The sequence below is a fragment of the Diabrotica virgifera genome, chromosome 3 (genome assembly GCF_917563875.1).
Source record: "Diabrotica virgifera virgifera chromosome 3, PGI_DIABVI_V3a".
NCBI classification, from domain to species: domain Eukaryota; kingdom Metazoa; phylum Arthropoda; class Insecta; order Coleoptera; family Chrysomelidae; genus Diabrotica; species Diabrotica virgifera.
The window spans coordinates 113,196,991-113,224,986 of record NC_065445.1 but is presented as its reverse complement, the minus strand read 5'-3'; the positions used below and the strand labels follow the sequence as shown (position 1 = coordinate 113,224,986).

The 27,996-nt window shown below is 34.0% G+C and overlaps 1 protein-coding gene across 1 annotated transcript in view; it reads left to right on the top strand.

The window, feature by feature from the left end:
* Nucleotides 1-2,494: 2,494 nt before the first annotated feature.
* LOC114327443 (klaroid protein) overlaps nucleotides 2,495-27,996 on the top strand; it is a 133,359-nt gene continuing 107,857 nt past the window's right edge. Inside the window, exons 1-2 of the mRNA XM_028276069.2 lie at nucleotides 2,495-2,737; nucleotides 3,242-3,401. Of these exons, the coding sequence (XP_028131870.1) occupies nucleotides 3,268-3,401 (134 nt within the window). The 5' untranslated portion in view covers nucleotides 2,495-2,737; nucleotides 3,242-3,267. The remainder of the gene's footprint in view (nucleotides 2,738-3,241; nucleotides 3,402-27,996) is intronic.

Sequence of the window (27,996 nt, the reverse complement as noted above, 5' to 3'; positions counted from 1 at the left end):
ATAATATGGATTATTCATCAACCGGCGAACCAACATACTGGCCCTCGGACAGAAATAAAATCCCCGATTTGGTCGATTTTGCTGTAGTTAAGAACATCCCTAGGTCTAATATAAAAGCTACATCATGCTACGAATTATCTTCTGATCACTCGCCTATACTATTCACAGTTGGAACCCAGGTACTTATTAAAGAAATATCCCCCTCACTTTATAACAGACGCACACACTGGCCAAAATTCAGATCTATCCTGGAGAACAAGGTGTCTCTAGACATTCCACTAAAAATCAAAGAGGACATTTTTCTTGCTGTGGAACAACTAACTACAAATATCCAATCAGCTGCCTGGCAAGCAACACCAACAATACAAAATAAATGCATAATAAATGACTGCCCACAAGTTGTCAAAGAAAAAATTTCGCTAAAGAGAAGACTGAGGAAAAGATGGCAACAGACCAGAGATCCTGCTGATAAGCGTAGATTCAATAGTGCATCAAGGGAATTAAAAAAGCTCTTCGAAGATCTCAAAAACCAATCACTTCAGTACTACTTGGAAAATTTAGATTCCACTAAAGATACCGATTATTCGCTATGGAAAGCCACGAGAAAACTGAAACAACCCCAGAAACCGTCACCTCCAATTAGAAAATCGGACAGAGAATGGGCTCGTAGTGCACAAGAGAAAGCAAGTTGTTTTGCAGAGTATTTTTCCGAAGTATTTACTCCCAATCAAGTGAATTCACCTGTGGAAGTAGACGTATTCTCATTTCTTCAAAGTCCATATCAAATGAGTTTGCCTATTCCGAAATTTAAGTCGTCCGAAGTCATCTTGGCTATTAATAATTTAAACGATAAAAAATCTCCAGGGTACGATTTGATCAGTGGAAAAGTATTGAAAGAATTACCTATCAAATGCATAAAACTTGTAACGTTTATATTCAATGCCATATTAAACTTAGGTTACTTTCCTGATCAATGGAAAGTGTCTCAGATAATAACCATTCTAAAACCGGGGAAACCTCAAGAAGAAACTAGTATTAGTAAACCTCAAGAAGAAATTAGTAAAAAAACTCGAACCCTGGATCAAAAATCTAATTCCAGACCACCAGTTTGGATTTCGATCCCATCACTCAACAATCCAACAAGTTCACAGAGTGGTAAAACATATAAATGCTGATTTTGAGGCCAAAAGTTACTGTTCAGCGGCATTTCTTGACGTTAGGCAGGCATTTGACACGGTATGGCATGAAGGCCTCCTATACAAGCTAAAAAAGACATTACCGCACAGCTTTTACATTCTTCTTGAGTCATATTTGTCAGGTAGGTGTTACTTTATTAAATACCAAGATGCAATTTCCAAACTCTATTCTATCAAAGCTGGCGTACCACAGGGTAGCGTGCTGGGACCTACCTTGTATCTCTTGTTTACCGCAGATATACCTCCACCTCTTCAGGAACCACTAGAGGAGAGACCACTTACAGAAGAAATGATGCTAGGAACATTTGCCGACGATACTGCAATCCTAGCCTCACACACAGACCCTATTTATGCCTCGCATATCCTTCAAGCGTATCTAGACAGAGTACAAATTTGGTTTTTGGAATGGAAAATTAAAGTGAATGAAGGAAAATCTATTCAAGTTACATTTACAACACGAAGAGGAACTTGTCCTCCTGTAACTTTAAACAATCACCAATTACCATCAGCCAACGAGGTAAAATATCTTGGTATTCATTTGGACAGAAGTCTCACATGGAGGAAACATATCTGGACCAAGAGAAAGCAACTAGGTCTCCAATTCAGAAATATGTATTGGATAATGAGCCGTTCATCAAGACTATCTCTGGATAATAAATTGCTGCTCTATAAGGCAATACTTATGCCAATCTGGACATATGGGTTGGAACTATGGGGAACAGCCAGTCACTCCAACATCGAAATCATCCAACGCTTCCAATCAAAAACCCTCAGAACCATCACTAATGCACCTTGGTACATCAACAATAGAATTATTCATCGAGACCTTAAAACTGATACGGTACAAGAAGTCATCACAAAACGTAGCGCTGCTTACATTGCCAAGTTGGAGGATCATGAAAACCAGTTTGCACTTAACCTCCTAGACAATTCCCAAGAACAGCGTAGGTTAAAGAGGTTCAAACCATTGGACTTACCATTTAGAGTAAACTTTTAAACTAATGAGTTAGTAGTTATGAAATGTAATTATTTTGTACAGAACTTTATAAAAATTGTACTTTGATTTTGCCAGTGGGTAAAATCTTGCTTGTCCTTAGTCAATGTAATTACTTTTGTTTATTGTTGACACTCAACAGATTGCAAAATAAATTTAAATATAAAAAAAAAAAAAAAAGCCGTAAAATATTTGCGCCTACGCTCTTAAATATTTTACACATTTTTAAAATACTTTTCATTTTCCATTCATTTATATTATAATTTATTTTAAGTTAATCCCATTTTAAATTTTAGTCCGTCCCTGGTCCGAATCTTACAAAAATCGCAACGATGTAAAAATATGAATAATTTGTTTTACAACTGTTCGTTAAATCAAATCTGCTCAGACCAACCCTTTCCATTTGGCAACATTGTCTGTTATGTTTATTTTCGTATAAATGACGTCATCACTACATTTAAAGTTTTGGTTGGAGAAGCCGTTTTAGGTGTGATTTCCTATGAAAATTTAGGAGAATATTCATACACACGAATTAATTTTAAATGCGGTAAGTACACTAATTAATTACTCTGAGGATTTTCTATAGATTTAAAATGTTTCTGAATGTTATGTAAAATTTTGTTTTTCTGTTAGAAAGCTGAAGTTAAAAGAAGGTTGTAGTCATAAAAATTAACATAAATGTGGATATATTCTTGTTAAATCGATTCGATACACTGATATAAAACTTAAAATAGCTATATTCTGTCATGTATCCTGTGTAAAAATTAGGGCCCTAATTTGTAAAAACGGCTTAACCTTCGCCTAGTTTTCCTTTTCATTTACTCATTTATGTAATGTAAACATGTGTATGTGTTTGTTTATAACACCCATACTGTTTCCTTCTTGTAGTTGACAGATACTTCTTAAAATAATTAAAAGTGGAGGGAACTACTAGGAACTTATTTTTAGATCCATCTAAGGGGGAATTTGGCACTTTTAAATACCCTGTTATTAAAAGACTCAGTTTTAAAGTGCTTGTATTAAATCTAGCAATGGTTTTTTCTAATTTTAGGAAGTATTTATTGGTGACTTATTGACATGGATATTAGATCAAGGAGGTCAAAATCAAGGACTCCTTTTACCCAGGTGGAGGAGTTTAGTAAAGCCTTCCTGGAGAAGGAGGTAATAGTTGAAAATAATGTGCGTGTCACCAGGAGCTCTACTTCATTCAAGTAAGTTTTGAAACATTTAATAAGCTTGGTTACTAACTTTGAAAGATTTATTGCATATCAGACACTTATAAAGGGCATTACTGTGTGAAGATGAGTCCCTGAATGTGTTGACAGATTTTCTAGAGATTGTATTTAAGTATATAAAATATGTAAACATTTCCCTTTGTCATAACAAAATTATTTAAAGCAAGAAATCAATAAATTTGAACTTTTGCACTGAAGCTAAAAAACTCAGATATATTGCAAAATGTTTAAAGATAGTAATTTTATAATGTGCAAAATGTTAAAATAGTTTTGTCTATATTTATTGCAAATAACTATAAAAGTTAATGATATGGAAAACAATTTTTAATTCAACTTTAGACATATATGTTAAATAATTTTAGAAATAGTTTATTATTTGAGTCGCCCACTTGCAAAACTCGTGTCCATTTTTTAAAATTTCCACAAACATCAAAAAACTGTAGAATAAAAAATAATGTATATTGAAAGCTCCTTTTAAATTTGTACTAAAGGTGCGTACATAATGAATGACCAGTGTCCTAAAAAAGATAAGTTAACATTTAGGGGGGTTTATTTTGGACATAACGAGTTTTGTTACAGTATACTGGATTAAACGAGTTTTGCTGCACTATATGGGAGAGAAATATTAAAATAAAGAGAGAGCTCATTTTAAAAACATGTTTAATGTAACAAAACAAAAATGTTGCAGAAATATATACAAATAAAATGTGTAGATTATTTCTGTTTAAATCTATTAAATGTCCATGCTTATATATAGTCCGTCCGCCATAACTTTTCCCATGTGGTATGATTCATTTTCAATCAAATTAAGTCAAAACAGAAAGTGAAACGTACGCCGATGTGTGTAGTATATAGTATACAGTATACAAAATGTATATACACATCGACGTTCATTTCAATTTATGTTTTGACTTATTTGATTGAAAATGAATCGTACCGCATGGGGAAAGTTATAGCGGACAGACTATGGCTAACTTTTCTCCTGCATCATCGATCTCACCAATGTCTGATTCGTTGTCTTGAGGATTAGAAAGAGCTTTCTGTTGGTAAACAAGTTTTTTAAAGAAAGTGAGATCCTGGATATGTTCCCATTCCTTGTAAAATGTTTTGTCAGAAGTGTATTTAAGTCCGTTAATTTCAATTTTTTATAGATATCATTCCTTCGCAGGTTTTGAATTCAAGGTTGACAACTGTTTCCCAGGCTTAATAATACTTTTCCGACGCCTAAGCCTAAACTATAATCGTTGTCAAAAATGTTTTTTGAAAATAATCATACTTAACTTTAATGAGAGCCTTGGTACCTACTGCTGCTAAAGTCCTCTGATGGTTAATTCACTTGGGAGATATTGACTGGTTACATTTTTAGCCCCACAGTTATGTCTTGTACTTAAAGGGACTCTATAAAAGCTTTTACAGCATTTTTTTGCCTAGATATTTCAATGAGCTTGCATCCCCACCACGTTGGTCTTTGGGTACATATCCTTATTCAAAGAACTTTTTATGCAATAACTGAATTGTATCTCTTGATACACCTAGGGTGTTAACAAAGAGATTTTTGCACACTGGAACTAGTTCTGGCTGACCACATCTTAAAACAGGTATGAAATATTTCGTTGATACCTTTTTCTTCTAGTTTCCCTCATCTCCATTTTTGGCCTCCGATATCGTGTTGCTGCCAATCCGATAACATTGCGATAACACAAACCCTATAATGTCCCAGAATTTAATAAAAATAGCGTACAGCGAAGAATTGTGTAAGCAGAATCATACATATTTCAGAATGGACATAACGAATTTTGCAACAGTTTAATTATTGGTAATCCACTTTGTTATGAGACATGACGAGTTTTGAAACAGTTTTGTTATGTTGAACAAAACGAATTTTGCTGCATTATGGAAATGGATGTTACGTGTTTTGCAACATTTATTGATTTTCTGATATGTTTTAAACAGGTTTATAACGACTTTTGCAACACGACATATATGTTTTTGGATGCAGGAGAAGAAACTCTACAAAATGGCGGTCTTATCTCAATTTTGAAAAAAATGGACAAAACGAGTTTTGCAACTGGGCGACTCATTTAATATGTAACCTGTTCACTACCAAGGGGGTATTTAAATTTCGTCCTCACAGACCACAGCTTTAAATTGCCATTATGTGTAATGTGATCCCAGGCTCACCAGTGAGACGTTGGACTATGGAAAGATATGGCTCATATATGAGTCACTTGGCAGCGGGCATATTTTAACAGTAAATCACAAGTAATTTATGGTTGAAAACTTGACAGTTTTTATAATTGCTTTCTGTATTATTGTTGGGTTGGTGGACATTTTTCCCCTGTGCCACTTAAATCTACCTCATTCTTTTTTTATTTTTCTCCTGTGCGCTTATTCTTGAATCGAGAGAAAATTTTACTCCCCACTAAGCTAACTCACTTTTCTACTCCTTCATAATTTCTCTCGATTTTAAAAAGCTGTATTCTTGAACAGAGGGAGTAGAAAGGGAGGAGAGAAACTACGAACAGTGTTGCCGGATTGTTGTTGAAAATTTCAACCAATCACAAAAGTTAATTATTGGCAAATGACATGATACTGTCTTACCGTCAACTGTCAACCTGATTATTTGTTTTTGTTTACAATTACATTTTACATTATTTTTCAACAAATAAAACAGACATAGTTTTTCTGTAGATTGTAGAGTCTCTGAGTATTTTCCTAAATAGATCTCTTGGCTAGTTGTTTTGATTGTGGCTTTCAATTTCTTTGCATATACATGTGATAGTAGTATTGCACCTTTGTTTTATTTCTTTGTTGAAGTTTCTTAAACTCAACATTAAACCAAAGAATACTCCATGCAATGGATGGAGTATTCTTTGATTAAACGGTGCTTAAACTAGCCTTTATTTTCTCTTTCTGTATGTACACAACGTTGACAAAGAGTTCTCATGTTCTCACTAACTTTACATGTTTTGTTTGTTATTCAGTGTCAAAAATACGATTTATTTTTGTGAAATACAATTATTTTTGTGAAATACAATTATTTTTGTGAAACACAATTATTTTTATACTGACAGCTTTTGACATAGTTCCTCATCGTTCCACGAATGTATTAAACCAAAGTATTTTTCATACCCTCGAAAAGTTATCATGAAGGTAATACCTTTGGAATGAGGTAGAATGGAAATCATTAATGAGTGTGATACATTTTCTGCATGAATTTAGACCTGGTGTATATCCTTTTTAGTTTGAACATTGATCTTAAATTCAGTTTTTTTACTTGTAAAGCACCCTTTATATTCTGTGGAAAGTCATATATCATATATCAGGTAGCTGTTATAATATTGTTTAATATAGATACATAAAGGAAGTGTTGTAAGGAACACCCAAATACATAGAAAATATAGAAACAAGGGGACGTGTATTTTGTCAAATAGAAAATTTATAAACCATATTGGCCATTTTGTAATAGAATATTTCAAAAATATTTTAGCAAACAACCACCTATTTTGTTAATACCCCTATGAGTTACCCTTCGTGTCATAAAAAGCAATATCCTTGTTTATTATGTATATCGTAAATTGTGTAATCGTAACAGGCAAGCCCTCTTTTATAAAAAAAATCACTTCTGCCTCTGTTTGGAACAACCTGAACTGCTAGCAAGTTAAAACAACATACTACAGTTGACGAAGAAGACAGTTTTAAATCGTTTTATTTTTCTAATTGACTTTGGTTCTTTTTATTAATCTGAAGATCAAAGCTTTCCTGATTTTTCATTGGATAGATTTTTAAAATATTCACAGAAAAAATATGCATCTTTTATTGGCTGAAAAAAATTTAAATATTGTACTCAGTATTGAAAGAAAATATTTCCATATAAATGCTTTTTAATAGACTGATAATTATTTTCTTTGCACTGCTTTAGACACTACTAATATACACTTCAGATAAGTTCAAGTCCCCCGTTAAATATATTCTCTGTGTGCCAGCTCAGCAGTACTAAGATTCCATTACAGGAAAAGAATCGATATGCCTTCTTGCGAAAATATTTCTTTCATCATATATCCTTGGACATTCAGTCTTTGAAAATTTTTTTCACGTTCAAAGCCAACTCTGAAGTGTAAAATTTAGAAATCTAACTGTTTGCGACTGAGAAAATAAAACGCTTAGGAAAAAATCACTTACAAAATGAAACAACTCGAATTGTTACACTTTGGAACTAAAATAATTACCATTTTATGACAAAATACATGTGTGACATCTTCACTGAACGTTATTATAGAGTTCTGAAGCTATTTCTTGTGGCATTTTTGTAATTAACTATTCTAATTGGGAAATAAGCCACAATTTAATTGAAAAATTAATTTTGTTAACATTTCAACTTCCAATTCGGACGTCATTGTCAAAATACAAAATATATTTAATATCATTAATCCGAATTGGAAGTCGAAACGTTAATAAAATTATTGTTTCAATAAAATTGTGGCTTATTTCCCAATTAGAATAGTTAATTATAGAGTTGTTACCATTTGTAATTTGTAAATATTGGTTATTGAAGCACTTCCCAATATTTAGCAGGAAACCCCTATAATTCAAACTTTTTACTTATCGGAATATCTATGTATAGATATGTAATAGACATTATTCTATAGATACAGTCGGAAAAATGAAAGAATACCCATGAACGATCACATCAATCACTTATTTTGTATTTGCTGTCTTTTTCTATAAAAAACATTTGTCATTTATAGAAAATGACAGCAAATACAAAATAAGCGATTGATGTGATCGTTCATAGGTATTCTTTCATTTTTCCGACTGTATGTAGATAGAAACTTATCCATAAATCTGCATATAGAAGTTTGTGGATTGAAGGATAAGTTTCTGTGTAAAACAACAAGATCTAGCTATGACATTATTAACCCTCTCAATAAAAAACCTCTCTAAATTGTAATTAAAAACCAGAGGCTTAAGAGTTAGATACAATCTGATCAGCTAAAATATTTCAGACAGAAAAGATTATATTATGTGACAGGCATACATAGAAGACTTACTATTGCAAAAACAGCTATGAATATGATGAAACTGGTATATAACAATTTGGAAAAATTTAACCATAACAATGCAAACAAAGTTAAAGCTGGTAAGAGCTCTAATTTTTCCATATAGGCCATTAAAATGTTACATTTTTTAGGCCATACCTTGCATTTGTTAGAGGAGTCAATTTTATTTCTTTAATGTGTAGGGGGGATCAGTAGAAGCTTAAGTTTAAGTTTTTGGGGTCGCCACCCTTGTCCCCCGGCCGCCATCTTGGAAATGGGGTGCAAAGGGGTTTCGCGCTATATCTCGTAAACTACAAACCCTACGGAAAATCTAATTAAACATAAAATGTAGCAAATTAAATTTTCTACAATATTGTTTCTATTACTTTCTATCGTGAAGTGACCAACAAAATAGATATAAACAAAAATAAGTACAAATTTTTTAACAAGTTTCTTTTGGAGGTGATAACTTTTTTTCAGTTCATTTTAAAATAAAACAGTATATCAATTTTGTAGAGGGTGTTTCAGTGAACAATTTCCACTATAAGGTTGTTTAATTCTATTTATTTATATAGGTTTTACAGCGCTCCAAACTTGGCCAGATGCTCGAATGCTCATAGGAATACAATAAAAACAAAACGTTAGGCTTACTTTTATATCTATATATATTTCTTATTCATACAATTTATTATGATTTAACATTTCTATGCTATTATTAATCTATTTTGACCTTTCTCCCCACTATAAAACTTATAACCCTAAGCATATATAGAAAAGGCCCAAGAAGTTGTTTGAGGACAAATTCGCCCGTCCAGAAGAAGAATGACGCAACCGCAAAATGCAAAATTCTTAAGAAGAGCGAAAAAACGATTTTTGATATCAAAGTCATAAAGTATGATCAAAATTAGCCATCCACCACACCGTGACCAGGATCTCGAGATATAAGCGTTTTTTGGGGTGTGCCGCTTGTCTATGAAGTAACATAACTTTTTTCCTATTGTATATTTTGACTTAAAATTTTCCAAAAAACTTCTTCATTAATCATATTTTATTGTTGTTGGTTAAAATTATAAATTAAAAAGTTTGTCACTCAACTTTTTTAAGTAAACATGAAACTAACGGAATGTGATGACAAAATGTTTAAAAATTAACAACTCCTTTTATAATGTGTTTAAACATTTTGGACAAATTTCATTGTTATCTACATACTTCAACGATAACACAGTAAAATTTCAAAAGGAAATATTTCCAGCGACCAAAGATACAGCGAGGTAAATTTGAAAAATCATCAAAATTGATTTTTGGCATTTTTGTATAAATTTGATTTTTGAACATGCTCCACCAACTTTAGATAAAAATAAACTTCATATTCGGATTCAGCGACCTCAAAAACATAAAAAATGATCAAAATTGGTCATTTATCTTAAATTTGATTTTCGTGGTCGGCATAACGTAATTTTAATTATTAAAGTATTGTTTTTATTGTATTCCTATGAGCATTACAGAATCTGGTGAAGTTTGCAGCGCTGTAAAACCTAGATAATAAATAAAATTAAACAACTTTATAGTGAAAATTGTTCATTGAAAAATCCTCTACAAAATCGCTATGATGTTATTTTATTGTGAAATAAACGGAAAAAAAGTTATAACCTACAAAAGGAAACTTCTTACAAAATTGTCTCTTATTTTTGTTTATAACTTTTTTGTTGGTCACTTGACGATAAAAAGTAATAGACGTAAAATTGTAGAAAATTTAATTTGCTACATTTTATGTGTAATTAAATTTTCTGTAGGGTTGCTAGTTTAGGAGATACAGCGCGAAAGTCCTGTGCACCCCTTTTTCCAATATGGCGGCCGGGGGACAAGGGTGGCGACCCCAAAAACTTGAACTTAAGCTTCTACTGAACCCCCCTACAGATTAAAAAAAAAATAAAATTGACTCCTCTAAGAAATGCAAGGTAAATGTAACATTTCAATGGACTAATAGCCACATATGCATGGGAAACATGGATATTGAAGAAAGCAAATAGAAATGGTTTTGAGACCTCGCCGCTTTTTTAGGGTTATGTATTGTTATTTTCACTCCCATTTTCAATTTCTCTTACATACTATCAATAGAAAATGTTACTCCCTTGGGGAGTGACATTTCTCTCAAAAATTAAGAGAATTTGTTTCAAGAATACAGCATTTTCGGTTTTAGTTAGCCACGCCCACTTTTACGTCACTTTCTCTTACCATTTCTACTCCCCGAAATTCAAGAATAAGGGCCCTGGAATTCTTTTGGAGTCATAGTAATCAATTATTTTTACATAAGTGATTTATCTTAAGATTGTTATTCTTGCTTTTATTATTATTTTATGGATTCCATGCACGTGTTTCATGGCCTTGTTTCATTCTCTTTGACAAGCTTTTGAGTTTTGTTGTCTTTAAACATTGACAGCATTTTGAGACATGACTTATCTGTAGTACTCACTGGGTCACTTGCAGTTATAACCGGTTATTCCAACAACCCGTGTTCAGTTTTTTTAATACATTGCCTGCCATACGCCTTTTTTAAAAACTTTCATGGAGCACCACACCATAAAAGTTGTTTTTTCTTTGGGGGCCATGTTGGTCGTATATGACTTACACGATAACTTGTGAATCTCAAAATTAAGTGACAGTCTGTGGATTTTTAAATGCAATTTAGTAGTTGTGGTGCACAGTGAACGTTAAAAAATTGGTGGTGCACCAAGAAAAAATATTTTTTTCTTAGATTTTGTTTTCATGTTGCTCACACGAAACAACACTGTCACTCATATATGACTAACATGGCATGCTGCAAAAAATTTGTGTCAGTCAATTTTGGGGGACGTGGCAGGCAATGTGTTGAACAACAATACCCAATACCGAGACAAAAAAAAATGAAAAAATTAATTATTGCTGAATAAAAAACCAGTCTTACGTTAAAACCGATAGGTTTTTCCCACCCCTACTCAGCACGTCTAGGAATTTCAGAAGAAACATCCAATTTTTGTCTCAAAATGCTATAAAAATGATTGTCAAAACTGGAATTGGCTGTTGAAACTTCATCTCTTGGATGATGTTGAGTATGTTCATTATATTATGGCTTGTTGCTTTGTTTAACACATTAATGGACACGCTTCACATGTAGCCATGTCTTCTTATGGAGTAAGTGACTTCATCTCGCCGGTCTAGATTAAGAATGACGTAACTGCAAATTTTGTCAATTCCTGTTTATTGTGTAATTAACTTAAAATACTGTGTACAGATGATGCAAAAGCGACAGAACTGTAACTATGTACTGAGCCACTACAGTACAGAGTAGTTGCGCCGTTATTGAAATATGCACCATTTTAGACGTTGTTTCAGATGAATAATGACGCAACTGTAAATAGGGTTGAAAATGGGGGGGATTAAATTAAGATAATGAAATTCGGACCAATAGGGATGAAAATAAAAGCTATTGCTGTGATAATAAACGGCATACTAAATATTTACATTTACTGTTGTTAGCCAGTAGAGCCAGTAGTTATTGCAAACTTTTTGACATAAAATTAAGAATTCTATATTCACTATTGGCGCGCTTACGGATAATGGTTAGAATTAAAAAAAAAATAATACGCCACTTAGATACATATTTCAAATTAAATTTCATTTTTGAATGTGACAAAAAAAGAATGTGTGTGTACTTTGTACGCACGTAAGAAGTTATACTTCTATTATAATATAATCTAACTTCATATTATGATTTCAACGAAATCAATATACTAGGTCTGGATCCCGCGTATGAAAAAAAAGTTGATTAATAGCAAGCTGAAAATTTGTTAATAGCTTAAGGGTGTCTAGTCGGATAAACTTTGATATATGGGAACACTGGAACAGGAGTAGTTTTAATTGTGGAACAGGTTAAAAATTTGGAACGGTCACATCACGAAAACGGCCCATTTATTTTGTCCGACAGAACAGACTTAAACTTTCCGAACAGAGATTTAACTCTCATGCAAAAATCAGACTGCTATTTATCACCTGTCATAATTCCTGTCATTTGACATATTCTACATGTTCCACTCATTAAAACGCCCATTTGGTGATAAATAGCACTCTGATTTTTGCATGAGAGTTTAATCTCTGTTCGAAGAGTTTAAGTCTGTTTTGTCGGACAAAATAAATGTGCCGTTTTCGTGGTGTGACCGTTCCAAATTTTTAACCTGTTCCACAATTAAAACTGCTCCTGTTCCAGTGTTCCCATATATCAAAGTTTATCCGACTAGATACCCTTAAGCTATTAACAAATTTTCAGCTTGCTATTAATCAACTTTTTTTTCATACGCGGGATCCAGACCTATACCTATCTACTTTAAACAGTTTTTTTTGTATTGTATTCAAATATTAAACTAATTTTAGAAAGAACAAAATGAATACCAAAAATTAAAAAAAAATATATGACTTTGTCAGGATTCGAACAAGGGACCTCTCGATCCCTAGGCGAATGCTCTACCGATCAGCTACCACCGCTTTTGTATTCAGTCGATCATTTCTCGGACATAATTACAATCACGGTGACAGATACATTAATTGAAAATAAACATTTTCAATAATACTTATAAGAAGGAAGACAAATCCACAGACATAAAAATTATAATAAATATAAAAAAAATGAATGGGTTGCATGTGTTAGTCCATACTATTGTAGTAAAGAAAAGAGAGACGTTCTCACAAACAATTTATTTTACAACTGACGACCGGTTTCGCTGTCTACAATATTCACAGCATCTTCAGGTCACGGTAAAAGTAAAATTAAATGCTACAAATAACAAAAAACCAGAGTTAGTTAAGTGGTCTGGTTGAAATCAAAAGGGTAATGATCAAGCCAATATTAAAGTATATATATTCAGCATACATATAAATACTAACATGTACGTAAATATGGTTTACAACCCTCACACTCACATACATGCACGCATTCAAATGTAGTGGCAACAAAAGTATGTTAAGTATAAGTATAAAATATACACTTACTTTCCGGTATAAGGGAAGAATATAGTAGTATTCAATATCATACTTTTTCTCTATATTATGCTAAAGAGACGGTAGAGGGACAGATTTGAATGTAATGCATTAACAAAACCAAAATAATTGGCAGGATCTTGAGGGGATTAGTAAGGAAACACGACATTAAACCGTGAAACCAAAAAAATTGTTAGTTATATATAAAGTGATGTTATTTTTATATTTTTAATTAATAGTGTATATTTTAATTTAGTTGGGATTATTAGATGTTGTTCTGGATGTTCAAGAACTAATAGATGTAAGATTGGTTGTGCAATTTTCCTAAACCAGAATTGGTCAGTTGTGTATTAGTTGTGTATTAGTTGTGGTGTGATTTTGAAAATATTTTAATTTGTTTTGTTGGAGATATTGAAATTAAATTGAACAATAGTAATTAGGTAAAATTTGCTAAAAATTTTTAATATTAAAAGTGTCAAACAATAAAATCATTAATAAATAATTCAGAATTAAAGTCAAGTGTAAAGGTAACTGTACATGAAATTAAATTTATAGTAATATAAAGTTATGATTATTTGTGCAGCAATGAGATTGTATGAGATATTACTTACTAAAAAAGTTAGAAAAAGTTAGAAAAGGCAAATATGAAAAAATGAAAAAATCATGAATGATTTTTTCCTATGTCCTATCCAACGCAGCCGTCCTATTTTAATGAATGTTATGATATCCGGATCCTGGTATATTTTGTATAGTTCAAAGTTGCCATAATATATATATATATATATATATATATATATATATATATACATATATATATATATACATATATATATATATATATATATATATATATATATATATATATATATATATATATATATATATATATATATATATATATATATATATATATATATATATATATATATATATATATATATATATATGAGTTAGTTAGAAGCAACCTACCTTGCTCGTTTCGGTACGAAACCGATCTGTGCCTCCACTTTGAGGCCACGAGATGTCACCTGGTATTTATTGAAAAATACCTACGGCGTCAAACAAGCAGGAAATAATCGCAACTTTCTACTTTTTAAAAAGTATGAAAATAATATGTAAAATATTATACGGGAAATAAATATTCTACCTTCGTCTGTGCTGCCATCTTGGGAACGTTTTCGCTGTCTACAGCTCATCAGCCAAGCTCTCAGAACAGACGAAGATGCAGAATATTTCCTCCGTATACCCGAGGCCGTAAGACAGCCATGCAGTCCTTATGGGACTAGCGCAATCTGAGTTAGTTAGAAGCAACCTACCTTGCTCGTTTCGGTACGAAACCGATCTGTGCCTCCACTTTGAGGCCACGAGATGTCACCTGGTATTTATTGAAAAATACCTACGGCGTCAAACAAGCAGGAAATAATCGCAACTTTCTACTTTTTAAAAAGTATGAAAATAATATGTAAAATATTATACGGGAAATAAATATTCTACCTTCGTCTGTGCTGCCATCTTGGGAACGTTTTCGCTGTCTACAGCTCATCAGCCAAGCTCTCAGAACAGACGAAGATGCAGAATATTTCCTCCGTATACCCGAGGCCGTAAGACAGCCATGCAGTCCTTATGGGACTAGCGCAATCTGAGTTAGTTAGAAGCAACCTACCTTGCTCGTTTCGGTACGAAACCGATCTGTGCCTCCACTTTGAGGCCACGAGATGTCACCTGGTATTTATTGAAAAATACCTACGGCGTCAAACAAGCAGGAAATAATCGCAACTTTCTACTTTTTAAAAAGTATGAAAATAATATGTAAAATATTATACGGGAAATAAATATTCTACCTTCGTCTGTGCTGCCATCTTGGGAACGTTTTCGCTGTCTACAGCTCATCAGCCAAGCTCTCAGAACAGACGAAGATGCAGAATATTTCCTCCGTATACCCGAGGCCGTAAGACAGCCATGCAGTCCTTATGGGACTAGCGCAATCTGAGTTAGTTAGAAGCAACCTACCTTGCTCGTTTCGGTACGAAACCGATCTGTGCCTCCACTTTGAGGCCACGAGATGTCACCTGGTATTTATTGAAAAATACCTACGGCGTCAAACAAGCAGGAAATAATCGCAACTTTCTACTTTTTAAAAAGTATGAAAATAATATGTAAAATATTATACGGGAAATAAATATTCTACCTTCGTCTGTGCTGCCATCTTGGGAACGTTTTCGCTGTCTACAGCTCATCAGCCAAGCTCTCAGAACAGACGAAGATGCAGAATATTTCCTCCGTATACCCGAGGCCGTAAGACAGCCATGCAGTCCTTATGGGACTAGCGCAATCTGAGTTAGTTAGAAGCAACCTCCCTTGCTCGTTTCGGTACGAAACCGATCTGTGCCTCCACTTTGAGGCCACGAGATGTCACCTGGTATTTATTGAAAAATACCTACGGCGTCAAACAAGCAGGAAATAATCGCAACTTTCTACTTTTTAAAAAGTATGAAAATAATATGTAAAATATTATACGGGAAATAAATATTCTACCTTCGTCTGTGCTGCCATCTTGGGAACGTTTTCGCTGTCTACAGCTCATCAGCCAAGCTCTCAGAACAGACGAAGATGCAGAATATTTCCTCCGTATACCCGAGGCCGTAAGACAGCCATGCAGTCCTTATGGGACTAGCGCAATCTGAGTTAGTTAGAAGCAACCTACCTTGCTCGTTTCGGTACGAAACCGATCTGTGCCTCCACTTTGAGGCCACGAGATGTCACCTGGTATTTATTGAAAAATACCTACGGCGTCAAACAAGCAGGAAATAATCGCAACTTTCTACTTTTTAAAAAGTATGAAAATAATATGTAAAATATTATACGGGAAATAAATATTCTACCTTCGTCTGTGCTGCCATCTTGGGAACGTTTTCGCTGTCTACAGCTCATCAGCCAAGCTCTCAGAACAGACGAAGATGCAGAATATTTCCTCCGTATACCCGAGGCCGTAAGACAGCCATGCAGTCCTTATGGGACTAGCGCAATCTGAGTTAGTTAGAAGCAACCTACCTTGCTCGTTTCGGTACGAAACCGATCTGTGCCTCCACTTTGAGGCCACGAGATGTCACCTGGTATTTATTGAAAAATACCTACGGCGTCAAACAAGCAGGAAATAATCGCAACTTTCTACTTTTTAAAAAGTATGAAAATAATATGTAAAATATTATACGGGAAATAAATATTCTACCTTCGTCTGTGCTGCCATCTTGGGAACGTTTTCGCTGTCTACAGCTCATCAGCCAAGCTCTCAGAACAGACGAAGATGCAGAATATTTCCTCCGTATACCCGAGGCCGTAAGACAGCCATGCAGTCCTTATGGGACTAGCGCAATCTGAGTTAGTTAGAAGCAACCTACCTTGCTCGTTTCGGTACGAAACCGATCTGTGCCTCCACTTTGAGGCCACGAGATGTCACCTGGTATTTATTGAAAAATACCTACGGCGTCAAACAAGCAGGAAATAATCGCAACTTTCTACTTTTTAAAAAGTATGAAAATAATATGTAAAATATTATACGGGAAATAAATATTCTACCTTCGTCTGTGCTGCCATCTTGGGAACGTTTTCGCTGTCTACAGCTCATCAGCCAAGCTCTCAAGTCCCATAAGGACTGCATGGCTGTCTTACGGCCTCGGGTATACGGAGGAAATATTCTGCATCTTCGTCTGTTCTGAGAGCTTGGCTGATGAGCTGTAGACAGCGAAAACGTTCCCAAGATGGCAGCACAGACGAAGGTAGAATATTTATTTCCCGTATAATATTTTACATATTATTTTCATACTTTTTAAAAAGTAGAAAGTTGCGATTATTTCCTGCTTGTTTGACGCCGTAGGTATTTTTCAATAAATACCAGGTGACATCTCGTGGCCTCAAAGTGGAGGCACAGATCGGTTTCGTACCGAAACGAGCAAGGTAGGTTGCTTCTAACTAACTCAGATTGCGCTAGTCCCATAAGGACTGCATGGCTGTCTTACGGCCTCGGGTATACGGAGGAAATATTCTGCATCTTCGTCTGTTCTGAGAGCTTGGCTGATGAGCTGTAGACAGCGAAAACGTTCCCAAGATGGCAGCACAGACGAAGGTAGAATATTTATTTCCCGTATAATATTTTACATATTATTTTCATACTTTTTAAAAAGTAGAAAGTTGCGATTATTTCCTGCTTGTTTGACGCCGTAGGTATTTTTCAATAAATACCAGGTGACATCTCGTGGCCTCAAAGTGGAGGCACAGATCGGTTTCGTACCGAAACGAGCAAGGTAGGTTGCTTCTAACTAACTCAGATTGCGCTAGTCCCATAAGGACTGCATGGCTGTCTTACGGCCTCGGGTATACGGAGGAAATATTCTGCATCTTCGTCTGTTCTGAGAGCTTGGCTGATGAGCTGTAGACAGCGAAAACGTTCCCAAGATGGCAGCACAGACGAAGGTAGAATATTTATTTCCCGTATAATATTTTACATATTATTTTCATACTTTTTAAAAAGTAGAAAGTTGCGATTATTTCCTGCTTGTTTGACGCCGTAGGTATTTTTCAATAAATACCAGGTGACATCTCGTGGCCTCAAAGTGGAGGCACAGATCGGTTTCGTACCGAAACGAGCAAGGTAGGTTGCTTCTAACTAACTCAGATTGCGCTAGTCCCATAAGGACTGCATGGCTGTCTTACGGCCTCGGGTATACGGAGGAAATATTCTGCATCTTCGTCTGTTCTGAGAGCTTGGCTGATGAGCTGTAGACAGCGAAAACGTTCCCAAGATGGCAGCACAGACGAAGGTAGAATATTTATTTCCCGTATAATATTTTACATATTATTTTCATACTTTTTAAAAAGTAGAAAGTTGCGATTATTTCCTGCTTGTTTGACGCCGTAGGTATTTTTCAATAAATACCAGGTGACATCTCGTGGCCTCAAAGTGGAGGCACAGATCGGTTTCGTACCGAAACGAGCAAGGTAGGTTGCTTCTAACTAACTCAGATTGCGCTAGTCCCATAAGGACTGCATGGCTGTCTTACGGCCTCGGGTATACGGAGGAAATATTCTGCATCTTCGTCTGTTCTGAGAGCTTGGCTGATGAGCTGTAGACAGCGAAAACGTTCCCAAGATGGCAGCACAGACGAAGGTAGAATATTTATTTCCCGTATAATATTTTACATATTATTTTCATACTTTTTAAAAAGTAGAAAGTTGCGATTATTTCCTGCTTGTTTGACGCCGTAGGTATTTTTCAATAAATACCAGGTGACATCTCGTGGCCTCAAAGTGGAGGCACAGATCGGTTTCGTACCGAAACGAGCAAGGTAGGTTGCTTCTAACTAACTCAGATTGCGCTAGTCCCATAAGGACTGCATGGCTGTCTTACGGCCTCGGGTATACGGAGGAAATATTCTGCATCTTCGTCTGTTCTGAGAGCTTGGCTGATGAGCTGTAGACAGCGAAAACGTTCCCAAGATGGCAGCACAGACGAAGGTAGAATATTTATTTCCCGTATAATATTTTACATATTATTTTCATACTTTTTAAAAAGTAGAAAGTTGCGATTATTTCCTGCTTGTTTGACGCCGTAGGTATTTTTCAATAAATACCAGGTGACATCTCGTGGCCTCAAAGTGGAGGCACAGATCGGTTTCGTACCGAAACGAGCAAGGTAGGTTGCTTCTAACTAACTCAGATTGCGCTAGTCCCATAAGGACTGCATGGCTGTCTTACGGCCTCGGGTATACGGAGGAAATATTCTGCATCTTCGTCTGTTCTGAGAGCTTGGCTGATGAGCTGTAGACAGCGAAAACGTTCCCAAGATGGCAGCACAGACGAAGGTAGAATATTTATTTCCCGTATAATATTTTACATATTATTTTCATACTTTTTAAAAAGTAGAAAGTTGCGATTATTTCCTGCTTGTTTGACGCCGTAGGTATTTTTCAATAAATACCAGGTGACATCTCGTGGCCTCAAAGTGGAGGCACAGATCGGTTTCGTACCGAAACGAGCAAGGTAGGTTGCTTCTAACTAACTCAGATTGCGCTAGTCCCATAAGGACTGCATGGCTGTCTTACGGCCTCGGGTATACGGAGGAAATATTCTGCATCTTCGTCTGTTCTGAGAGCTTGGCTGATGAGCTGTAGACAGCGAAAACGTTCCCAAGATGGCAGCACAGACGAAGGTAGAATATTTATTTCCCGTATAATATTTTACATATATATATATATATATATATATATATATATATATATATATATATATATATATATATAAACAAGTGGTTTATTAGGGTTGCAGTCAGAAGTTTGGCCAGGATATCAAAGAAACACTCTTTTGACTTTTTGTCTAGCTTTCGGGGTTGTTTGACCCCTTTATCAAGACTCTGTAATATAAAACAAAAATGTAAGTATTTTAAAATATTACATTGTTTTAGTAAACCTACTAGTCGTTGAGATTATTAAAGAGAAGCTTGATGATGCTCAACATTTCAAATTAACACAAATATTGAAAACAGAAAACAAAGGACACAATACATTTTAAAATTTTTGAATAATTAGCAGAAATACAATAATTATTCTGTCATGTTAACCTACTGATAATGTAAGTCAAAACTCTGACACATAGAGAACAGAAAGAAGAAACAATCAAATTAAAAAGTATCAAATAAAAAAGTAATTAAGTGTTATGATTATTGTGGTTCTTTTTAAAGCATCAGAGGCCCATACAAGGTGTGTTCAAATTCACTAACTGTACTTAAGAGTATGCAACTCATTATACGTCCATGTGTGTTTTGTAAAACAAACAAGTATTTTTATGTTTTGGTTTTTAGTGTTGCGCAAGTAGATAACAATATATGTTGCTAAGTTTTTCTATATCTGATTTTTTATTTATACATGAGTTGCTAGATTTTATGCAACACATTTCCACAAAAACGCGTTTACAGTGGTTTGTTTCCCTTGCCAAAATACAGGAACCCTCGAAATTGAACTCATGTTTCAATGTTATAGCATGTTCTGTTAGTGCACATGCATTTATTTTGTTAACTTTTATGTCACTACGGTGACTGATGGCTCTACTATGGAAATTACGAGATGTTTCGCCAATGTACACGTTGTTACAATTGAAACAAGGTATAGAATATACAACATTCGAAGATTCCTGCATAGTGAAGGGATCCTTAGTTTTTGTGTATAACATAGACACCGTTTTCACATTCCTTGTTGCGATTTTTAAGCCATTCACATTTTTGAAAATGTTGAATAGCTTCGGTGTCAGATCAGGAATGTAGGGCAAGGAACCAAAAGTTATTTTGGGTGGTACTACTGATGTGTTGCCTGTCAGTTGTCGGACTTCATTATTATGACAATTTCGTCCGTCAGCTGATTGACAAGAAGGAGAACCAAAAATAAGTTTGTTTAGAAGCCCTATGGGATAAGAATTTTCTAATAATATGGATCTCAGCTTTTTTAGTCCCCTATCCCTAAATTCCAGGTGCGACAATTTAGTGACTCTACTTTTTAAGGCCAAAACCAAGTTTGTTTTCATCTTAGATGGGTGTTGGGAATGAAAATTTATGAAACGGTTACTAAAACAAGGCTTGCGATACCACTCAGTCTTCAGAATGCCATCCCTGCCACGATGAATGAGCATGTCTAAAAAAGGAATCATATTATCCGCCTCCCTCTCAACCGTAAACTTAAGGTGTTCACATTGGTTATTAAAAGTGTTTAAAACATCAGTTACTTTGTTCTCTGGAACCGATAAAATCAAGTCATCTACATATCGTTTAATAAAAGGTATGTGAAAAGGTATCCTTTCTTTACACGTTGTTATAAGTTCATCCAAAACAAAATGATATTTTATTTGATACTTTTTAATTTGATTGTTTCTTCTTTCTGTTCTCTATGTGTCAGAGTTTTGACTTACATTATCAGTAGGTTAACATGACAGAATAATTATTGTATTTCTGCTAATTATTCAAAAATTTTAAAATGTATTGTGTCCTTTGTTTTCTGTTTTCAATATTTGTGTTAATTTGAAATGTTGAGCATCATCAAGCTTCTCTTTAATAATCTCAACGACTAGTAGGTTCACTAAAACAATGTAATATTTTAAAATACTTACATTTTTGTTTTATATTACAGAGTCTTGATAAAGGGGTCAAACAACCCCGAAAGCTAGACAAAAAGTCAAAAGAGTGTTTCTTTGATATCCTGGCCAAACTTCTGACTGCAACCCTAATAAACCACTTGTTTGTTGATATTGACAGTCACTAATATCCAGTATTTCTTATATATATATATATATATATATATATATATATATATATATATACAGAGTGGGCCAAATAAAAGGAGCCACCCCGATATTTGGCAGTATTTATTAGATTTTAAGAAAATAAAAAAACAGGTCAATTTTTGATCTAAGGGGGACACATTTTTACGGTACAAACATCTGTCATTTGTCAACTCCCTCCCTTCCACTTCTCCCACCCCTTATTTTTAAATAGGGAATAGGGGTCGTGTGCTAGCTCATTTGAAAGGTTATTTAATTCTCTATTTAGTAATATCAACATTGACATAAAAATTTATACAGGGTGTCCAAGAAAAATTATTTCAAATTAAATTAATTGACTCAAAAAGAAGAATGTATGTAATTTATTTAACTCAGAATACATTCTACTGCTGATCAAAAACAGAAAAAAATGTTTATTTGATAAATAAACACTGTTTGTTGCTTAAATTCAATATTCAACCTACCAAGAGGCAGATGAGTGGAAGCTTGAACATTAAAATTAAGCAAAAAGCAGTGTCTATTTATCAAAAAACATTTTTTTCTGTTTTCTGTCAGCAGTAGAATGTGTTCTGAGTTAAATAAATTACATACATTCTTCTTTTTGTGTCAATTAATTTAATTCAAAATAATTTTTCTTGGACACCCTGTATACATTTTTAAGTCGATGTTGATATTACTGAATAGAGAATTAAATAACCTTTCAAATGAGCTAGCACACGACCCCTATTCCCTATTTAAAAATAAGGGGCGGGGGAAGTGAAAGGGAGGGAGTTGACAAATGACAGATGTTTGTATCGTAAAAATGTGTCCCCCTTAGATCAAAAATTGACCTGTTTTTTTATTTTCTTAAAATCTAATAAATACTGCCAAATATCGGGGTGGCTCCTTTTATTTGGCCCACTCTGTATATATATATATATATATATATATATATATATATATATATATAAACTTATAAACACTTTGTAAGCGTTAAGATGTTCTAGATTTTGCATGAAAATGGCTCGTCTTATGAAAAAATGAAAAAATTTGTGTCACAAATTGAACGAGGAATTGAAAAATGGTTTTTCGTTTGAAATATCTCAGGGGCGTACTATTTTTTTTTCTTAAAAAAATTCAAACCATTTCCCGTCAGCGCGCCAATGGTGAATATACCTAAAATTCTTAATTTTATGTCAAAAAAATTTGCACTAACTACCTCTTAAAACCCTTCTTCTTCTTCTTCTAATGGCGCTACAACCCTTTGTGAGTCTGGCCTGCTTAACAATGTTCTTCTATTCTGCCCTGTCGGATACTTTCCTTCGCCACTGCCTGGTTTTAAGATCCCCCTCTACGTCGTCTATCCTTTTACGGGGCCTTCCTCTTGTTCTATTTCCTTGGGGCTTCCATTTCTGGATTACGTTTACAGCTCGATTATATGGCATTCTTTTTAGGTGACCGAGCCAGTTTAGTTTTTGCGACTTTATAAATCTAACAATATCTGCGCCCTTCATTAGTTCATCCAGCTCATGGTTCATTTTAATTCTCCACGAACCATCGCTGCATTGGGTTGGTCCAAATATCTTCCTTAGTATTTTGAGTTCAAATATTCTCAGTTGATACCTCTTAAAACCCACCAAATTTCATTTGCATAACTCGACCAGTTTTAGAGCAACAAATAAATCGGCAGTTTTTAAGAAAAAATTTAACAATGTATAAACATTCTCAATTTCTTTGCAACACGAAAATGCAGCAGCTGCATAATACTCTGGTTAAATCGGAGAGTGCAGTAAGAGTCTATACCGGTTTCGGAGGTCTTTTCCCCCTCATCAGTAGTCCCATATCCTCTTCTCTCTGATTTCTCCACGTATCATACTTTGGGCCTTTCCGAATTGCAAAGAAAGAAATGTCACGGATGAACTAGAGCCATCTACCGAAAAACAAAGTAATTTATCAATCGAAGTAGCACAGAAAACGACAATAAATATCGTTCCCATACCACCAGATTGACAACAGGAGGAATACTTTCTTTGGTTACACCTCCTGAGATTTTCAAAATTTATAAATCAAACAGGATGCCGAGGAAATTAAGATGAGAGAATTTTGCCCAATGTATCTTACAAGATACATATATGATTTTATAATTGATTTTTTAACTATTGCAGTGCAGGCTTTTTCAATAGTTCGAACCTTGGTTGTCACAATCATCTGTTCTTTCTCTATACAGAAATAATAATAATCTCTATACGGAAATAATTTTAAATATAATTTTTGTTTAATTGGGCCCTAAAAAAATAAAACGCTAAAAGGAAATTATCATGGGTTGAGGATTTCTTCCTTTGGGAAAAAGAGAGTTAAAGTTTGTCACACTTATTTAGAAACACCCTGTATATCTCACTAAATGTTCCTTTCTGCACAGACTCTAACTTGTTGTTGTAACAAATAAATCGGCAGTTCTTAAGAAAAAATTAACACCTCGTATCTCGGAAACAAGCCATTTGCGGAGATACGTTTATAGATCAAACTGTCATTATTTTTTCATGTAGAATTACTCCTTAACCCTCTTTTGCCCAATGTATCTCACAAGATATATATGATTTTATAATTGATTTTTTAAATATTGCAGTTCACGCTTTTTCAATAGTTCGAATCTTGGTTGTCACAATCATCTGTTCTTTCTCTATACAGAAATAATAATAATCTCTATACGGAAATAATTTTAAATATAATTTTTGTTAAATTGGGCCCTAAAACAATAAAATGCTAAAAGGAAATTATCATGGGTTGAGGATTTCTTTGTTTGGGAAAAAGAGAGTTAAAGTTTGTTACACTTATTTAGAAACACCGTGTATATCTCACTAAATTTTCCTTTCTGCACAGATACTCTAACTTGTTGTTGTGTTGCACCTCCATTAGTTTGTCATGCCATCTCTTCAAGGGCGATATATGTATCACTCCAGGGATTTTACGTTCCCACACTAGCAATTTATTAATTTCATTTTTTGTTCAGCTTCTATGTTTCGCTTCCATACGCGACTGCTTGTTCTATTGTGGCCTTGTATATATATCTGGATTTTTGCACCTCGTGAGAGAAATTATTTCATTAGATAATGCATTGCTAAGAAACATGTTTCCTGCCATTATATGTGTTTTAACTTCTCATTCTATTTTGTTGTCATTGGTGATTGTAGCTCCTAACTATTTAAATTCTTTTCACTTCGAAGTTATGATCGTTTATAGTTTATAGTAACATTTTGCCTTATTCGCCCTCGTTCTCGTTTTGAAATGACTATGTACCTATTTTGTTTCGTCTTCATTTAGTCTTAGACCAATATTTAATGCAGAATCTTTAAAGCTGGGGAAAATATCTTTAACTGTAAGTGTTAATTGTGCTACTGCATCTACGTCATCGGCAAAGGCGAGTAAGATCTTTGCTCCCCGATGCTTTGGGGAGTTAAACATCAATGGGGACAATGGATCTCCCTGTCTCAGTCCAGAATTTACGCAGAAAACATTTGATGTTTTTCCCTATTCTAACTTGTGCAAATGAATAATAAACAATCTATCACAAAGATTTCATGAAAAAAGTAATCCAGAGGTTCGAGGAATTATATTGGGACCGTGCAAGTTCGGAAGAGCGACACCTAGTGTCATAGCTCATCAACATTTGTAGGTAGCACTTTTAATAATAAACTGCTCGTCAAAAGTTACGGATATAGAAAATTCCGCTGAATTTTTATAGTAGATTTTTTCGTGAACAGATTAACGGATTCCTCTAATTTTTGTTTATTATTTTAGACTTTTCTTTAGTATTTACACAGTTATGCAAAGGTTTACTCAAACTTTTTTTTGTACTTATACCGGGTGGAAGAAAAGAAATGTTTTTCTTATGTTAAGTTTGAGATGCCCTGTAGGGAGAACGAGGTACAAATGGGAGTATATATCGAAATCGTATTGTAGACTTATATTTTGTGAAAATTTTGTTTTTTGAATGTCCCTGATATCTTGAGAAATAAAAGAAATAGACGGTTTTGTAATTTAACATGTGTTTTAACCGAAACAAAACTTTGAGACACCTTGTAGGAAGAAAAAGTCACAAATGTGAGTATACCTCGATATTTTGTTGTAGTCTCATATTTTGTGAATATTTTATTTTTTTAATTTCTCTGATATCTTTAATAACAAAGAAACTAGACGATATTACTCTTTAATATGTGTTTTAACTGACGACATGCGTCACATCACACATGTGAAACATAGAAAAACATATTGAAGAGTAATACCGTCTAGTTTCTTTGTTATTAAAGATATCAGAGAAATTAAAAAAATAAAATATTCAAAAAATATAAGACTACAACATAATATCGGGGTATACTCACCTTTGTGCCTTTTTCTCCCTACAAGGTGTCTCAAGCTTTTGTTTCGGTTAAAACACATGTTAAATTACAAAACCGTCTATTTTTTTGTTTCTAAAGATATCAGGGACATTCAAACAACAGCATGTTCACAAAACATAAGACTACAATACTATTCTGATGTATACTCACATTTGTACCTCGTTCTCCCTACAGAGTGTCTCAAACTTAACACAAGAAAAAAATATTTTTTTCTTCCACAAAAAAAACTGTGTAAATACAGCAAAGGCTAAAATAAAAAAAAATAGCGGAATCCGTCTGTTCGCGAAAAAATCAACTATGAAAATCAGCATAATTTTCTATATCCCTAACTTTTGACGAGTAGTTTATTGGCCAATTATATTAGTCCTGGTTACTGGATAATTGTCAAGGCCATAGCCCAAAAAAAGAACAAAAAAAGTAAGATTGAGGTTATGTTATTAAAAGGTAAACATTGTATGTAGTAAATAAAATTAATTAAAGTAATTTTAATAATTGCATATCATATCAATATTGTGCAGCAACATTAATGCCCGATTTCATAATGACAACCTAAAGTACACTTTAACTAGGATTAGTTTTAGTTAGACTAAAATGCATAAAGTACATAAAGCTACTTACTTCTGCTTTATTATGAGAAGTCCACTTCTCTCTTTGTATTAATTTGTGCTTAGAAGTTGGAAACGAATAGAACTTAAATTGACAATTTTTTGTTGTATTTTTACAATTACACAGCATGTTACACGGCATTTGCGAAATCCCATTTTCTTCAATGACAGTAGGTATGAAATATGCCAATATGACAATTTCAATTGACAATATGAATTATTTAAGAAAGTTACACGATTTCTCCGCTACTCGCGCACGATCGTTTCTCGTATCTTCTCCAAGTACTTGCCCACAGCGAATATGTAGCCGGCTGCCACAACGTATAAAGAATCTATTGATGATGAAGATAATGATCTTCGCATTATTCCCGAAATACTAGTACCGGTCATTATTCCCGAAAAAGAATATTTATCTTTTCGAAACTACTGTAATTACCTCCCGTGAAGTATAGTATTGTCCTTTTCATGATCATTTTTCAGTGCGTAACAAATGATAGGAAAAAGGGTAAGTCCGTGATAATACACATTTATGACATATTCTAACATGACATTTTAGTTAAATCTGACAGTTGTCACATTTTATTTTCAATTTGGAATAAAAACAAATTAAATGTGTTTCTTGCATTTATAAAACGGTATTTTCTTTGATTTGTATAGTCTTATAAATTATACAGATTATATTTGTAATATTATTATCTAATTAAAAATAAATTATTTGTTTATTATGGCGCCATCTATCGACAACTAAAATAACTAGAAATAAATGTTATAAATGTCACCGACGAAATGTAATCACCGACGTGCGTTTTTTTCTGTCACATACAATTTAATGCGTTAGAAAGAAATCGAAAAACTGTGACGCACTGAAAGATGATCATGAGAAAAATAATATATTATAAATTACTGTCGAGTGCAAATTAAGGTCGAGTTGAGATTTTCACATCTTTAGAATGGCATTATGCTTACTATTAATAAATATATTAATATTTTGCTTTTTCCAATATATTCCTGGATCCCGCGTAGTAAAAAAAAGTTGGTTAATAGCAAGCTGAAAATTTGTTAACAGCTTAGCGGTGTCTAGTCAGACAAACTTTGATGTACGGGAAGACTGCAGCATGGGAAGTTTTAATTGTGGAACAGGGTAAAAATTTGGAACGTCAGACTACGAAAACGTCCCATGTATTTTGTCAGAACTTCCAATTGATTTGTTACTCTTTCATTA